The sequence below is a fragment of the Choristoneura fumiferana genome, chromosome 11 (genome assembly GCF_025370935.1).
Source record: "Choristoneura fumiferana chromosome 11, NRCan_CFum_1, whole genome shotgun sequence".
NCBI classification, from domain to species: Eukaryota; Metazoa; Arthropoda; class Insecta; order Lepidoptera; family Tortricidae; genus Choristoneura; species Choristoneura fumiferana.
Window position 1 is genome coordinate 17778294 of NC_133482.1, and position 18273 is coordinate 17796566.

At 40.6% G+C, this 18273-nt stretch overlaps 1 protein-coding gene across 1 annotated transcript; it reads right to left on the reverse strand.

Moving 5' to 3' along the window:
• Positions 1-4803: 4803 nt before the first annotated feature.
• LOC141433027 (structural maintenance of chromosomes protein 2-like) lies at positions 4804-18268 on the reverse strand. The gene is given in 13 exon segments (XM_074094858.1): positions 4804-5031; positions 6929-7002; positions 8063-8246; positions 9407-9582; positions 10403-10516; positions 10519-10537; positions 11528-11719; positions 12685-12841; positions 13939-14060; positions 14487-14597; positions 16094-16255; positions 17276-17425; positions 18101-18268. Coding segments are annotated over 13 exon segments (1857 nt in total).
• Between the last annotated feature and the right edge of the window lie 5 nt (positions 18269-18273).

The window sequence follows — 18273 nt, forward strand, 5'->3', positions numbered from 1 at the left end:
AGATTAGATTAGATTAGATTAGATTTATTTATTACCTTTTGAAAAAATACATATAAGCAGCACATGTCAGTTAATTACAAGAAATTCACAAAAGGATCGTCAAATGTATACAAAAATAAATAAATCTTATTAAGTATAATAAATAGTCAGCGATAATAAAAAAATAAATAAATTTAAAATGTCAAATTAGAATTAAATTCAATAATAATAATTAAAAGCAAAACAAGAATATTCTTAAATCTAAGTCAAATTTATGCAATAGGAACCAAACGAACAAAAATAATTAAAATGTCAAAATACAATAAAATTAAATATGAAATTAAAATTCAGTTCACAAAACTGTGAAAAATGATATCAAAACAAAAACAAGAGTACAAAACAAGGTAAGTACATAAAACAAAAATGAAATGCATATATTATGATGTCAACATAAAATCTCACTGTATTCTTTTAAAGAGTACAATGACTTGTCTAAAAGAAGTTTTTTTAGTGTGCGTCCAAATGTCTCATCCGAACATTCATTTTTTATGTCCGCGGGTAGCCGTTCATAAAGCCTAGGGCCCAAGACGCGCGGGTTTTTATCAAGCAGCGCCAACCGCCGCGGCACTGCTTGCAGTCGCCCGGTCTGGCGGGTTATTCTGCCTGGGATATTGACACGTTTAAACGAATTAATATTTTGGCGTGTAAACATAATAATATCGTAAACGTACTGCGAATAATGCGTCAATATCCCAAATTTCTTAAATTGGTCCCTGCAAGAGTCCCTAGGCCTTAATCCTGCCATCGTGCGCAGAGCTCGCTTCTGGATTTTAAACACTCTGTCAGAGTTTGTCGAATTTCCCCACAAGATGATGCCGTACGACAAGAGTGTATGAAAATGAGCATGATACATTTGGATTAAGGCTTTCCCGGACATAAGAGGCCTAAGTTTTCGTAAGGCAAAGACGATACTGCACAATTTTTCACAAAGCTTGTCCACATGCTCTTTCCATGTTAATCCAGCGTCAATTTCAAATCCCAGAAACCTGCTCGTACTGCACAGCGGCAGTGGACTTTGAACATGAGAAGTCTCAACATGGTTCCTGGTCTTAAACAGCACCACGTTGGACTTTGTGACGTTCATAATAAGCCCATTTGCCGCAAACCACTCCCTCAGCTGATTGCACACGTCACTCATCTTTCCTCGAGCTGCATATAACTACTAGCTCTCACTACTACCGTTGTGTCATCCGCAAACAACACCACTAGACCATCAGCAACAGAGGCAACGAGATCATTAATAAAGAGCAGAAAAAGAGTGTTTTCCCAAGGCGGACCCTTGTGGGATTCCAATATTAACATTACCCGGCCTAGATTTGACCCTCTTTCCGTGAATTTGAACCGAGACCGTCTGTTTTCTGTCTTCAAGAAAAGATTTAAATATCTGCAAGGCTTTATTTTTAATTCCATAGTGTTTGATCTTTTCTAACAGTAACTGATGATTTATTACATCAAATGCCTTGGAGAGGTCACAAAATATACCTGCAACTTTATTTTTGTCGTCAGACCGTTGTAATGCAATCATCATATAGTTATACGCAGCTAGTGTAGTAGATCTGTTTTTTCCTATAGGCAAATTGTTTGTCAGTCAGTAGGTCATTTGTCTCAAGATGGCGCATTAAGCTATCCGATAAAATCGACTCAATAATTTTTGAGATATTTGGCACTATGGTTATCGGTCTATGGCTATCTGCGGAACATCTGTCTCCTTTACCCTTGTAAACAGGACACACCCGCGTGCTTTTCAATACATCCGGGTAAACTCCACTCGAAAACATATTGTTGACGAGCTCAACCAGTAATCCCGAGATGACCGGCCAGACACACAGGAGTGTGTTAATGGAGATGTCGTATACATCAAGAGTTTCGCGAGTCTTCATCATCGACCTCAATACGCGGTTTATGTCTGTGAGTGTTATTGTGGGTAGAGTAAAGTCTGGAATGTTAACATCGTGTAGGAAATTCACTAAGTAATTTACAGAAGTACATGTGTTACATCGCAGGGTGTGTTTAGATGCTACCGTAAGGAAGTGTTGGTTTAGGTGCTCAGGTACTCTGTTTGGAGGAATTTCATTGGCCTGTTCATCTTTTAGTAAAAAGGTATGTTTCCCCGGTTTTGATGATATTTCCTCGTTTACAACGCGCCACATCTCCTTTGACGGGTTTCTGCTATTTTGTATACGACTCTCAATGTACTGTTGACGGGCCGTTAAGGTTTCAGATTTAATCAATTCCGAATAGTGACTGATACCTTCTATCAAAACCTTACAATCCGGATATTGACGTTTCATCTCCGTCAGATCATTATGACTTAAAATTAGTTTTGAGAGGCTTTCAGTCATCCACGGAACATTATTTTTCTGCTTAGAATAAATTTTTTTAAGGGGAAAATGTATGTCAATATAATGCGTCAAAATGTTAAATAACCTAATAAATTTATCATTGATACTAATTGAAGTCAAAAAAATAAAATTCCAATTATAATTCTCAATGTCCGTAAAAAATGCTATGTATGATTCGTCAGTAAATAATCTTTTTTCAATATATTTATTAGGTTTGCTACAGTGCAGTGAATCAAGAGAAAGGATAAATGACTGCGCATTATGGTCACTTATAAAAGTGTCAAGTGGCGCCGCCACGGTGACGCGAGCGCAGGCGCTCGGAATCACCCCACAGTCAATAGAAGTCGAGCTGTGCGCGGTCACACGGGTTGGAAACGTGACACAATTCGTGCATGAGTAACTTTGCAATATTTCTTCAACTCGTTGTCTTAGGATATTTTCAGACTGAAAATCAACATTTTGGTCGCCAACCAAAATAAACTTCTTATTTTCATCAGTTAACCTACACAATAATAGTTCCAGATTATTTAAATACATGTCAAAATTACCATTTCCGGTGCGATATAATACAATAATAATCAAATTCAAATTACTAATCTCAATGGCAGTGATCTCAAAGTGCAACTGAATAGCAAGGCTTTGCAAGTCGTTTCGCTGGCGATAAACAATACCCACTCGTGTGAACAGCGCGGTGCCACCGTGCGCGATGTTTGTGCGGCAGTAGTTATTCGCCAGTTCATACCCACATAACCTAACTCGATCAATCTCGTTTTTCTTGCACCAAGTCTCACTACAAGCTAATACATCTGGCTTTTCAGCACTTACTAAGATATCTAGTAACGCGGTTTTTCCACAAATAGATCGTACGTTTTGGTGCACTATTTTAAATTTCGTACTTGAAACTAGTGTGGTCTTGCTTTGGCCGGCGGACTTTCTAAGTTTTTTGGCAAAACAATATTGAAACGCCTTATCGATACACCAGTAGGCCAGTGCTTCACGTCTCTTACCAGTCGCTGTTTGTCAGCGGGTACGTCGAGCTTGAAGGAAGTGTAGTGGCCCCGGGTGACTACCAGCTGCTCACAGCGAGCATCTGTGATGCTCATCTGGGTCTGGAGGTGCTGAAGAACATCTTTCACCGTGGTACCTTCTCCAAGATTAAAGACGTGCAGGCTGACAGGACGCGGCGCAGCAGCTCGGAGCCAGGCTGTACTTCTGTTTGGGGACCTGCATTGATTACAGTTGGTGGACTCTGAGAAGTTGTTTTCGTGACATCCAGCACAGAGGGCAAAATTTCCTTCACGATGCATCGGCGTGGGTCACCTGTGGTATCCTTCACATTTGCCGTCTGAGACGCTGACGCAGCCCGGCGCGGGTCGGCCGCGGCGCTGCTCCAGTTCAGGATGAGCGAGCTTATTCTTGTCGTTTGCACTTTGCCATCCGTCACCAAGATTCGATCAGGAACTACTTTATGGGGAACGTCATGTGGGTCACTTGTGTTATCCAAGTATTCCAGACCCTGAGGACCGGACTCATTTAGTGACATGTTATTCAAAAGTTGAAATCTCTGAGGAATTTGTGGGACATTAGTGGATGGTGATGAATATTCTAGTGATCTTTTTTCATGGTCACGTAAGTAAATGTATTTTGCCAAATCCTCAATTTGTTTTTCTGGCTAGTAATTTCGTGCTGTTGTGATAAGATTAGGTCATAGCAACCATTCAATTTGTCCCTCATTTCTTTCATTATTTCCTCAAAATTTAAAATAACGTCCACCAACCTTTTATCCACATCCTTTCCATTTGTCTTCATTTTAGTTGGAGCCATGTTCTAGATTTGTATGTCACAATGTCAAAAATATAATTATTTGTTATTATGAATTTGTTTTATTATAGATAATGTCAATAAATTAAATAAAATAAAATAAAATACAGAGCAATTCAAATTTGGCTGTTTACAGTCCAGTGTTGCCAAGGACATATAATACATTTAAGCTGCGCGATGTACTTTTGTTCGTAGTGAACCTACTTGTTCTCTTTACTATGTTGATAAGGCATGCATGGAGTACGCAGCCAAAGCAGCGCTAGTGCTGGCCCTATACTACGAAGTTCAATATTCAAACTTCGTCTCTTGCCGTCCCGCTGGCGCTTCTATTATTTAATAAGAGAGTGAGAGGGACGGTACGATATGAACTTCGACTTTCAAATTTCGTAGTAGCCCCCTGGTGGCGCGCTGCTGCGTCACTAAAAGTTGCCAACCCTGGTTGCCTTTGTTGTTAGCTTATCACATCTAAACCGCTGAACAGATTTAGGTTAAATTCGGTATACAGATAGTTATCGTCCCGGAGAAGGACATAGAATAGTTTTTACCCCGGAAAATTGCATAGTTCCCGCGGGATAATGAAAACCAAATTCTAATGGCTAGTCTAAAAATAGTTTAAGTTAAACAAAAGGTTGTAAGAATCAGAAAGTAACTGTTCTGTGATGTTAGTGTATAAAGTTCTCACGATCTGCTGCGCCAGCCGCAGCGTCCTCTGGTCTATGAGGTGTCCAGTGATCTTATTGAGCGGTATCATGGTGGTGCGCGTCTGGATGTTGCCCTTTTTGAGCAGTAAGTCCACCGTCGCGTCCGTGTCCACCACTACATTGTACAGCTGTAACGATACACGACTTAACACAAACTCAAATCAGTTAACTTGATTTCTAATATTCTACACTCTTACAGCTTTATTCATAAAAGGTAAGAGCCTCCTTAAAGGCTCCTTGAAGGCCGATGCTAAAAAACATGATTCATAAACGTCTGTTAGCGCTAATCAGTCGATCAAGGCTCTGCTAAAGTTAGAGGACCGTAGACCCTCCTTTATCTCCAAAATGGCCGCCACAAGTTTGAACAGCTGACTTTGACAAGAGCAAAAAACCATGCTACTTTGCTAACAATAAATATGAAAAAAAAATAGGAATGATTAACATAATTACGGCTTTTTGCACTTAGGTACAATATAAAACATGCGGATCGGAAATGGCGGGAAACAAACATCTCGCTTTTTTTTTTTTCCTGCTAATTTGCTGTCACTGCTGTCATTTTTTTTTTAATTATCGATGAGCCCATTTTTTGTCTTTGATTTGTCAAGGTGGCCAACATAACGCGTCTAATCCGTCTATCAGCAGCTCAACAACTAGCAGACTGCTAGCAAGCGTTTATGAATCATACTTCTTGACAACCGTCTAACGAGCTTATAACAGACCGATCAAACCTCAATTAAGAATTTTTTATGAATAAGGCTGTTAATTTGTACTTGTTAGTTACGATTCGCAGCTATTTGAAGTAAATTAAAACTGACAGCAAATCGTGCAGTATTGTAGGACACGACTGCCTGCCTATTTAACCCGCGACGCAAAAAGAGGGGTGTTATAAGTTTGACCGCTATGTGTGTCTGTCTGTGGCACCGGAAATCTTAAAAGGCTGGACCGACAGACCTTATATCGCGAGATATACCTTTAAGAGTTTACCTACCTTGCGTGTAAAAAGTTTGTTCCACGGTCAAAGTTTTGTCCAACCTAAATGCGCGATGCGGTTTGAAAAAGCCGCCGTGACTCGAGCCATTGAATCGGTTTCGCGCGCCTTTGAATCGGTAGCGTGCGGTCTTGATTTCCCATCACTAAATCTCGCTCGTGCATCCATCGTAGTTACGAAAAATTCGACACGCTAGGTTATCATACAGGTTGAAGCGCTCTTTTCGTCTATCTCGATATAAGGTCTGTGGGTGGACCGATTTGAATGCGGTTTTTTTTATTTGATAGCAGGTTTTCTAGCTATGGTTCTTAGACATGGTTTTATCAAATCGGTTCAGCCGTTTTTGACATATTGAACTTTGAAATGACAAAGTCGGGGGTTTTAGTAAATAAATAAATAAATATCATGGGACATTTGACACCAATTGACCTAGTCCCAAACTAAGCAAAGCTTGTACCTACTATGGATACTAGGCAACGGATAAACATACTCTATTTGTCGATCCTTGTTTTTGGATTGCTCCTCTACCACTCAAAGGTTGACTGGCAGAGATCCCTGCAGGAATAAGTCCGCCTTTGTACTTAACATAACTTTTATTTATGTAACCTTTTTGTTTTTCCTTTTTGTACAATAAAGAGTATAAACAAACAAACAAACAAACATACTTATATAGATAAATACATACTTAAATACATATTAAACATCCAAGACTCGAGAACAAACATTCGTGTTATTCACACAAATATCTGCCCCGGCCGGGATTCGAACCCAGGACCTCAAACTTCGTAGTCAGGTTCTCTAACCACTTAGCCATCCGGTCGTCCAAAGTGGTGGTGGTAGTGGAAGTGAAAGATGGGTTTATGACAAAAAAAACATGTATCGCTCAAACGTAGCTCTGGTCGTAGAAAAACCAAGCAAGCTTACCTTGAAAGATAAAGCAAGATTACCTGACTATCATAACACAGTCTATTTATTAGTACATTTTGATGAACCTTCGCAAATGAATCCCAGAGTCAATTAATGATCTAAAGGCTCACCTTGCCGGCAGCAGCGGTCTCCAGCGCGGTGCAGTACACGGGGTCGTTCACGTTTATGAGGCGCGCCACAATGCCTACCGACAAACACACAAAGTACAAAAGCTTTGTACAAAGTACAAAGTCGCGCCACTGACGTCATATGACAAGTGGAGAGGGGGCGCTAAAGTGGTCAAAATTAGTATGACGTGGCCCCTCAGGATGCGATTCCGTCAGAGATGTGCGAGAAATGTGTGAAACGTTGAACGACGAAGCTAATGAGTGAGTGAGAAGCTATAGCACATTGTTGTAGAGGCACGAAAGTAATCAATAGATGAAACAGTTAGTTTAAACTTCGATAAATGAGTTCATCTATTGCACTTTTGGCCGAGACTAAACATTGTGCTTTTCACGATCACTGCGAGGAAATAAAAATAGTGTCACCCCTCCCGCTAGCACGCCAGCTCAGCACGCCAGGAATGAAATTCAGAAATTATATTCTAAAAAGTCGTATTGTATTATGAAAAGTTTTCGTAATGTGTTACATTGTTGTAGTGTTTTGCGAGCCATAAATGAGTCGGCTGTTAAATGTACATATATAGGCAGTTTTGGGTACTGGATTTAGGTTACCTATTGCCACATCTTCGAGCAGTGTGTGATTTTTTTTTATTTTCACTTCTCATGCTTGGGTGAGTTCGTGTTTATGCTGTATCTAGGCGACATAAAATGACTTTTTATGCTCTAGTGCATAAAATAAAATCTTCCTCTAATACCAACTCAAGACCAAGGTAATCAGGTGCCAATAGCCACAAACAAAAAAGTTTCTATATATTTTTTATTTTTTGAATGATTTTTTAGTTTTATATATAAAACTAAAAAATCAATCCAATCACAATCAATCAGTAAAATCAAAATAATGGCATTATTATAATAATGCATAAAAAAAAGGTACATAGAAAGTGAATCATTGTTTCCACTGTTGCTATTTCATTTCCTCGCCATCGAAGTGAAAAGCAGAGTGTAAAACTCGAGCATTAAACCCATTTTCTCCTCGACGTGTCTATCCGAGACGTGCGTACCGGCTCGGGTGGCTATATGAACGCCTCGGGTAAAATGGCCCGTTTTATGCTCTTGTTGTATAATCTACTATTGTCGTACCGTGTACTTTGCTAGCGTCGAAGTCCCTGGTGGGCGGCTGGTAGCGGAACTGGCAGCGCTGCAGCGTGGAGCCGAGGCGGTCGAGCGCGTCCCGCTTGGCCGTGCTGTCCGCCTGCAGCCGCCGGGTCAGACCCTTGAGCTCCGTGTTGCGCGCCTCGCTGAAGTTCATGCTCGATAGCTCCGCCTGTACAAACGTTTAAGAATAAACTATAAACAATTACTTTGCTCACCTGTGGCCTTACGATAATTACTTCTGTGCACAATTAACGCTTAAATAACTACTCTTGTGTCATTTAACTTTAAGTTACGTTTCCACCATAGATGTTGCGACGATGTGTTGCGATGAATGTGCGGTTTTCAAACGCTTCATTTACCATTGCTCGCTCCGCTCAGCTGTTTCCACCAGAGCTGTGCTGTGCGAGGATAGTTAAATGAAGCGTTTCTTTTGGTGAATGAAAAACACATTCCTCACAACTAGGGTTGCCAGATGGATTGTCCGGGATTGTGCCGGAATTATGTGTCTTGTCCCGTGTCCACAAATTAAACTTTAACATCCCGGATTTCGACAACTAAATATAATACTAGTTTTTTTTTATAAGTTACGAGAGCAGTATTTCTTTCCATATTAAAAATTGAAGCTGCGGTTAACATTGTCGGCCTGTTTTCAGAATTCACGTGCCTGAGAACTGTTTGAGGTCCTCGCAAAAGACTTGACAAAAGACAAAATCTGGGCTCACTATTTTAAAACGAGCAACACTAATAATTTTGTCGTTGTGAAGAAAATACTTGGTTTTGTGCTTTTCGTAACCCTCGAATTGTCCCGGAAATGAAATGCCTGTATCTGGCAACCCTGCTCGCAACACATCCTTTCACATCTCTGGTGAAAACGCAGCCTTACCTGCAGTCTATCCAGCTGCGCCTGATGCTTCCCAATGTTCTCCTGGTATTTAATAAACAGCAAGCTGGTGGCCTTCTATTTTCCCTTAAAGTCTTGAGGCAAAGAGTACCCACGTGGTAGATTTTAGTCGAGCTCATAGTCGGGCTGTCTAGGCTTTCTCCAGGCAGATGTTAAGCCTGGGGACCGAAGTCCGTTGGGTGTCCGGACAAGAATAACTCCCCTCCATCTCATCCCGTTGGGTGTTGTAGAAGGTGACTAAGGGAAAATAAAGAAAACGGGCAGCGTCTTCTGCGTACACCATCAGAGTAATACTGCGATCCCCAAGCTGCCCGCCAAGCGTAGGGATTACAGCAACCCCCCCTACCAAGGAGGAGGCATTTGTTCAGCAGTGAACGTCTTCCGTATGGCGATAAGTCTTTAGTCTTCTCCTGTGTCCTTGGTCTTACCTGCAACTTATCCAGCTGGGCCTGATGCTTTCCAATGTTCTCCTGGTCTTTGGTGAACTGCGCGCTGCTGGCTTTGAACTCCCGCTCCAGGGTCTTGAGGCGGTCTTCCGCGTGGCGCTTCTCCATCTGCGCTTGGGATATGGACGTGGAGGCTTCCGACGCTTCCTGCTTGGCGGCTGGGGAGCGAAGTTAGATTAGAACCTGTTTCGAATACTTCTTTAATCAAAAAATATTGTTGTGCCCGGAATTTATTAAGAAATTACCATGAAGAAAATTAGCGTGAGTAAACTCGCAAAAACCTCATAATTATAAAAAAATTATCTACACCCATATAGTAAATCCTTAATTATGCGTTCCAAAACCACGTGCAGCAGCAGGTCGTCGCGGGCGCAGCTCGTGGGCAGACATACCTACCTAGTTAGAGTTAATGCAGGTCATTCTCAATGGTTCGCGGAACACATCATAGAGGATTTAATGTACGGTTGTATATAGATAAAATATTGTATGTATTTAGGCCTTAAAACACTCATAACCCACACTCGTGTTTTAAGGATCCCTATTACGATACAGTTGCATAAAATACTATAATAGTGGGCCCAAGTAGGCCTCTTATTCTGAGAAGACGCCCTGTGCAATCTCTTAGGGCCCACGCAAAAAGGTCAACTTTATTATCTACACTATAGATTTACGTGATCCATTAGAATATACGTAAATTACGATATCGTAATGACAGCCAGTGATTAGACATTTAAAATCGCCGTACACTACCCCGAAAATGTACCCCCGATCGGAGTAGTGGAGCGTTCGGATTATAGTATACAGAGAATTTATAGGTTATTTTTATGGAATAATACAAACAACAAGCTTTCTATTCTTAGACGTGGAAGCCATGATGCACGAACGTCGTAATAGCAACACAAAATGGCGGACGAATAACAAAAACAAAAGCGCATGTTATCTGCTCGACATTGTAACCGCTAGTTGGCGAGCACTAACCCATGAGCTGGTCCTGCAGCGACTCGCTGGCGCCCTCGTTGCCGGTGCTGACGGATATGAACTTGGCCTGCGCGTCGGCCAGCGCCGCTTCGCTCGTCTCGCTCGCCGACCGAGGCTCTCGAACGTTGAAGACACCTGCCAACACGATTCACTTCAATGCACAACTACCTACCTATCTTTAACTATTAGTTGGATACAAGTGGAAAAGAGTGAGCGTTTATGAATGCGTGCATGTGTGCGCGCGTGTGTGTGTGTGCGTGTGTGTGTGTGAGTGTGTGAGTGTGTGTGTGTGTGTGTGTGTGCGTATGTAGTGGGTGTGTGTTTTATACTTCTTCACGCTTAAAGGGCAGGATGGATTTGGGTAAAATTTGAATAAAATTTAGTATTGATGGACCTGGGTCGTTCAAAATTCAAATTCAAAAATATTTATTTGCATAAACAAGGGTATAAATTGGTCTTACATAATGTCATAGGTTGCATTTCTTGTTTTGCCATAGTATGGCGTACAAATATTTATAAAATCACATTGTTGAGTTTCTTGCCGGATTCTTCACGACAGAGGTTTTTCTGAACCGGTGGTAATTTTTTTTTGACATTCACAAGTGCTTGTTATAGCCTAAATTGAATAAAGATATTTTGACTTTGACTTTGACTTTGACATCTGGAATAACACATAAGCTACTTTTATCCTGATATTTCCACGGCATCAGGATAAATTTCGATATCTCATCCGCTGGGTATAGTCATGAAATTTGGCACAGTATTTCGGGTTCTGTACCCAAAGGTAAAAAAGAGACCCTATTACTAATACTCCGCTGTCCATCGTCTGTCTGTACGTCTGTCAGCAGGCTGTATCTCATGAACCGTGATAGCTAGACAGTTGAAATTTTCAATTGACGTTAATACTAAAAACCGATAAAACATAAACGTGTTTTTTTTGCTAATGTCTAATATTGTATAGATAATGTTACGGAACCCTTCGTGCGCGAGTGACTCGCAGTTGTCGGTTTTTTTTTAATGCAGTATAAATATTTAGTTTTTGAAATATCCACGGGAATGCAGTGAAACTGCTGGATCTTACGATTTACGCGTACGAAACCGCGGGTGAGATACAATATAAATGACCTCGCTGAGTATCTTCTTCTTAGCGGCCAGCGCCTGCTCGTCGTCAGCCAGCGCCCTCTCCAGCAGCCGCGCGCGCTTGTCGTGCGAGGTGCCGGCCTCTTTGGCCGCCTTGTGCGCCGCCGACGCCGCCGCCTCCGTCTTCTCTAGACTCAACACTTCTGTCTCCAACTGCTTGAGGGTGCTGCCGCTTTGCTGTTAATAGGATTGTTGGTGGGTTTTTAATTGGTTGGATTAAATGAATACAATAAATGCACTAGAAGCTAGGCGCGTTCTTAATTTTAGGTCGATTAAACTTTAACTTGTAAATGGACTTTGTACCATCAGCCAAATATGTGGTCTACCACCCTAAACTTGATAATCGTTTGCACGTCATAAAACAATAATGCCAATAGACGTGTCTGTCAACTTGAAAGTTCGACTTTAGCGACATATTCATTTTATAGGAACTTGTTTAAAAACTGATAGACCACTTATTTGGCTGATGGTACCTACACGGTCTGCTCCTTTTGCACTGGAAGGTTTGCATGAGATCTGGCAGTTAAAAATGAAACTCCAGACTTACAGAATTATCAAGAATTTATATTATTAGTATACTTTACCCGGAATTCCTGCATGTAAGCAGCACAGTGAAAAATAACAACTAATTAATCTATTTAGGTATTCATACATTACAAAGAGCTACAAATTTTTAAAAATAAAATGTTGAATAAAAGCTTGCAAAATGTTGCATAAAATCATATAAAATTTCGAACAAAAGTCTGTAATAAGCTTGTAACATGCTGAATAAGAACTTGTAACAAGTTGAATAAAAGTTTGTAACAAGGACATGTTAATTAAAACCTTAAAACAGTTTTTCTGAATTCATTTGCAAAATAACATTTCAAATTTACCACGGTTAAGGAAAACATTGTTCAATGACACATTTTAGCGATAGATAAACCGTGTTCGGTTCGCATTCTAAGCTACTCTTATTGTAAAGTTTTATTTTATTTTTTGTATAAACAAATTTTTAAAAATCGGTGTTTGACCCAAACCGCACTAGGCCCGCGTGGGAACTTCAACCCAACCCTCTCATCCTGAGAAACCTGTGTCCAGTAGTGGAACGTATATAGTCTGGAATGATGATGATGAGATGAGTGTAATTTAATATGGCTTACCTCATCGAGCCTCCTGTTGAGCTCCTCTATGTCCTTCTCGAGAGCTTTGGACGTGTCCTCGTTGCTTTTGATCTCGTCCCGCTTGCTCTGAATGTCGTCCTGCACGTCTGTCACCTTCTCTTGAGCTTTCTTGAGATTCTCTTCTGCCGATACGTATCTGTCAATAAATTAAATTGACTCAGTTTGTCACTTCAAAATTCAAACACGTCTGTCTAAGAACCATCGCTACGCTACGAAGCCTGCTCTCAAATAAAAAACAGCATTCAAATCTGTTCACCCATTCAAGAGCTACGGTGCCACAGACACACACAGACACGCGTAGCGGTCAAACTTATAACACCCCTTTTTGCGTCGGGGTTTAAAAACTGTGTGTGGATGCGTGCGTGTATGTATTTATTAGTCTTTCACGCTAAAACGGCTGGACAGTTTTGGATGAAGTTTAGTAGGAACATCCGGATTTGCATAAAGGGTGCTTTGTATCTTAATATTCTACCGGGTTTTATAGTAGCGAGTGAGGAACAAGCTGTTCTTCACTTGCTGAGCGGCCCATCTGGCAGCTCGCCCTCTCTCCAGTAATGTGTAAAAGCCGTCTGAGGCTAATAGCAACTGTCTGTCCGAAAAAAATACCGGCCAAGTGCGAATCGGAACGCGCACCGAGGGCTCCGTACAAACTTGTAGGTAGTAGCTTTAAAATTATTTTTACTATATGGACGTAGTTCTGCTAACAGGAATTAACCCATACCTCCCCCCAAAGTTGAAACAAGTTAGTAAAATGCACTCTATAGAGTTGAGAGAAGGTGCATTTTAGTAGCTTGTTGCATACTTATCTAAACTTTGGGGGGAGGTGTGGGTTGGTTCCTGTTTGCTTAACTACGTCCATATGATGTAACTAAAAATTTATGGTTTTCGCAATTTTTCCTTTATCTGTGCTATAAGGCGTTGCTTCGTACCATATTTCAAGATTCTGAGTTCACGGGAAGTACCCTGTAGGTTTTGATTCCCTTGCGAGTTTCGAAAATTTGCGGAAATTTGCGGCATAAGCGGCTCTATCTTTTGATTGCGTTGGCTTAGAAGTTTGATTTTTTCGCAGCTCCAAGGACAGCAGACCTGAGCATTTGATATGAATTTCAGCTTGATATCTCACGCTTCCTGAGAAAAAGGGTCTTGACAGACGGACGGACAACAAAGTGATCCTATAAGGGTTCTGTTTTTTCCTTTCAAGGTACGGAACCCTAAAAAAAGCTATGTTCTTACTTGTAAGCCACATAAAGCCGGGACACGTTTTCTAGTTCCCGTACAACCTTCTGGTACTCCTGGAACTGGGCGCGCTCGTCTTGCAGCTTCTGCAGCTTCGGAGCGATGTCCTCGCGGATTATCTGATCAACATGGAAAGGTTTACAATTCTTTACCATCCAAAGAAATTAAATGTGTATGAAGTTCCCAATCAGCACTGAGCCCGCGAGGGAGATACAGCACAAGCTCTCGCATTTTTGGCTCGCAATTTACGGGCCAGAGAGTGACATAGGCTACTTTATATCCCGGATAAATGCAGTTCCGAGGGAACAGCGCGCGATAACCGAATCCCACGCGGCCGAAGGCCCGGGCAAAAGCTAGTGTTTATAATAAATTTATGACATTGAAACCATGATTTAGTGTTCATAACTTTTGCCATATTCGTCATTTAAAGAATTTAGGAAACCTAGCGAGTTTCTTATTGTCCTGGCTGTACGCCACTAGTAATCAAATTACTGTAGTAAGTAAATATATATTTTTTTTATCAATGTATTTGCAAATGGACATACATCATTCAGTTCCCTGAGTTTGGCGTCTTTTTTCTCAATGGTCTTCTCAGCCGCTTGCTTCTTTGCCTCATACATCCGCGTTCCAGCTGCTTCTTCTACCATCGACAATATCTGCAATAGCACAAAAGCTTCAGTCATAAAAACTTTAGAAAATGAAGGAAATTTTGTCTAGTGGTGGAGCAAATACAAACAAACACTATTATAAAGATTTTCCACCTTTTTAAGATGATGTCAGGATTTGGGACATTTATTCAACCAAATATTAGGGTAAATCGTCAGTCACTGTGCCCAGCCTGTGCCTTTCAATAACTGGCTACCTCTTACTCACCTCATACTAAAAATGAATTCTATTTGTAGGTGCCCTATTAAAGGGTGGCCAGTAATTGATGATTTACCCTATTTCAAACATATTAATATTTAACTTGGAAATTATCACACTGTTACACAAGAAATTTGAAAATTGATCAGAATGTGTTGAGTAACTGACATCGTGAGAATTGCAGGTAAATGGTGGATCATCATCATCCCAGCCTATATACGTCCCACTGCAGGGCACAGGCTTCCCCTCAGAATGAGCGGGCTTGGGCAGTAGTTCCCACGCGGGCCCAGTGCGCATTGGGAACTTCACACTCACCATTGAATTCCTTCGCATGTTTGTGCAGGTTTCCTCACGATGTTTTCCTTCACCGTAAAGCTTGTGGTCAATTTCAAATGTAATTCCGCCACATGAATTCCGAAAAACTCAGAGGTGCGAGCCGGGGTTTGAACCACGACCGTCTGCTTGAGAGGCCATATGTCAAACCACTCGGCCACCACGGCAACCACTGGTGGATGGAAGTGGCGAGTTGTTGTTAATTGCATTTGTTAGTTATTTACCTCAAAAGCATATATTCCTTGTAGCGATTTACCAAATCACATTTTACCTCGAACTAACAAAACTCCAATAGAATCATGTACTTGACGCAATTTATCGCGTAGCTTTTTACATAGATACATAAAAATCACGCCTGTATTCCCAAATGGGGTAGGCAGAGCACACGAAACGTTACCGCTTCGGAGCCACTTTTAGCAATTTTAGGTTTTAAGTTTGACAAAAACGGTACAATAGTGACAGGTTGCTAGCCTGTACCTACGGTGTACCTTAACCTATGTCCTCAGTCGCCTCTTACGACATCCATGGAAGAAATGGAGAGGTGTTATTCTAACCCGACACCACACGGGTTCTTACATTAGTAGCTTTTTACATTAGTATAATTAATTTGTAGCATCTCATTTTTCGTGTAGTATTTTACCCTAGACGCATTTCGCCGCGATCAATCTTTGCTTGGGACTCTAATTAATATGACAAGTTAATTGAAGTTTGTACTAAATTACATATTACATGATCGAGGTGAAATGCGACTAAAACTAATAGAGACTAAAAAAACACGATTGTGATACAACGCTATAATTAAATAAAGGTGAAATGCGATTCGGTGAAACGCTACAAGGAATTTATGCTTTTGAGGTAAAGAACTAACAAATGACTGGTGTGGTAGATCTTCAAAGGAACAAAAAAGTGTTTCCTGAGGCATGGAATTCTAAAAAACAATCTCATAACATTTAACCTCTGGTGGCTTCATGTTGAGGACTTTGGTGATGCGTCCCTGCATGATGAGGAAGTGTGGGTTGTTGACGTTGAGTTGCACGGAGCAAAACAGGTCCGAGACACGCTTGTTCTGGACATTGATGCCGTTGATCAGGTACTTGTTCTTACCGCCCATCACCACCTGCGTGATAGTGATAGAAGGGTTGTTGATGGAAACTAGCCAGTAGAAAATTTGATAATTGCAATATCTACAGGTTTTAAATAAATGTAATTTGGGAGCTATAGCAATATAAAGGTTCTAAATAAATTTCAAAAAATGTAAATTTCTAAATTAGAATCATAATAGACACAATTTATTTTATTGTCCATACATTTATTGTGAACACCACATCATTTATATCACATATCGTCACTACTTTGAAAAAATCTCGTATCTAAAATCAATATGTCAACAAAATTGAACCTTCACGTAATGTTCATAAAGTTCACACAGAAAAATTATCTATTTTGAGGTATGAGTTTTTTTTAAGTAGTGACGATATGGTTATATGTGTACTTTTAGAGAGGTTTGTACCTCTAAATCAATTTTCTGAGTGAATTTTATGAACATTATTTTAAGGGTCAAATTTTGTTGTCATTGATTTCAAATATGAGATTTTTTTTAAAGTCAGGGCCGGCAGTAGCGGCTTTAGGGTAGGGCGCGGTGGGGCGACCGCCCAGGACGCCGGACTTAAAGGGGCGCCTGAAGCCTATACCTTCTAGAAAATTCCCAAAATTTGGGGGTGCCGTGGAAATCTCGCCCAGGGCGCTGGAAGTGCTAAAACCGGCACTGAGGGCCAGATTAATCATGTCTCAGGGCCCCTTTTCAGCCATTGGAAGATCATCAGCTCTTTTCAAGTTCAATCAAATTAACTGACACCATGCGTCAAAAGGATGCATATTTTGCAATTCCAGTATAGGTATTTTATTTTATTTTATGAAACATTTTCGACATTTTTATGTATGCATGGGGCCCCCAGCTGAAGTGGGGCCCCTAGTGAGTTGCCTATTCTGACTAATAGTTAATCCGGCCCTGTTCAAAGTAGTGATGACGACATCTACCAATGTAAATATGTATGGAACATTTTCACAGGGCATAAAATACCGACTAAAACAAAATCTCAACAGTTTTCCTTCATAAAAAGTTAAATGATACACTTGCCTGCCTCGTAACAGTGATTTCATTGTGATTCTCATAGCCAATTGGACATTGTGCCCTGTCACGGTTATCAAACGTGATGCTGACCGTTGCCTTGGTGATGCCAGCCTGGCCATGCTTGTAGATCAGCTCCTGAAGGCTTCCAGCTCGCACCTGAAAAACATAAAAAATTGTCTCATCATTAAAAAAAGCCTCAACAAAATTAAAAAAAAAAACTGAAATAAAATTACCATGAGATGATTATTGAAATAAGATATATGGGACACATTATTAATATTAATAACTGAAGTGTGCCCAAGGAAGAAGATTGATTTTCATTGCCAACCTGAACAGTACTGTATAGGCACATTAGAATCTCAGCCTAATGTGTTTGACAGTCACTGTGACAAGAGGAACAGGCTCAGCTCATGCTTCACTTGCACAGAAGCTGCCAGCGCTGGTTTTCAACCTGCTCCTGTTGACTTAGTGACTTAGGCTAGCTAGAATTATTACAAGTGGAAGGAAACCAGAACTACAGAGGAAAAGTAAATGCCAACCTGACAGGTTGAAAACTGATATGATTGGCTATCTGTTCCAGCTCTCCTTGACAAGGAACCACAAATTGTTTGTAACAAGTCCAGCATACCTGTGTTATTTTGTATGTTTGACCCATGTATGTTATTTTAGTTACTAGTTAACTAATGTTAGCAGCTTAAAATATTGTAAACTAAGACCATTTTCGGCTACTTCTGCATTATTTATCGAATTTAAACGATGAAATTCGTATAGAAAAGAGATGGCGGGAGTCCGATCAACAAATACGAAATAAATCAACAAATCAGAACTTACGTTGGATAAATTGGTGATTCCTAGTACGAAGCAAATAGAATCTAATATGTTGGACTTTCCAGTCCCATTTAGTCCAGTGATAGCGTTGAATTCAGGGTCGAAACCGGTTATCTCAACACGATTCCCGTAGGACTTAAAACCGTCTAACACGATGGATTTGATGTACATTTGCT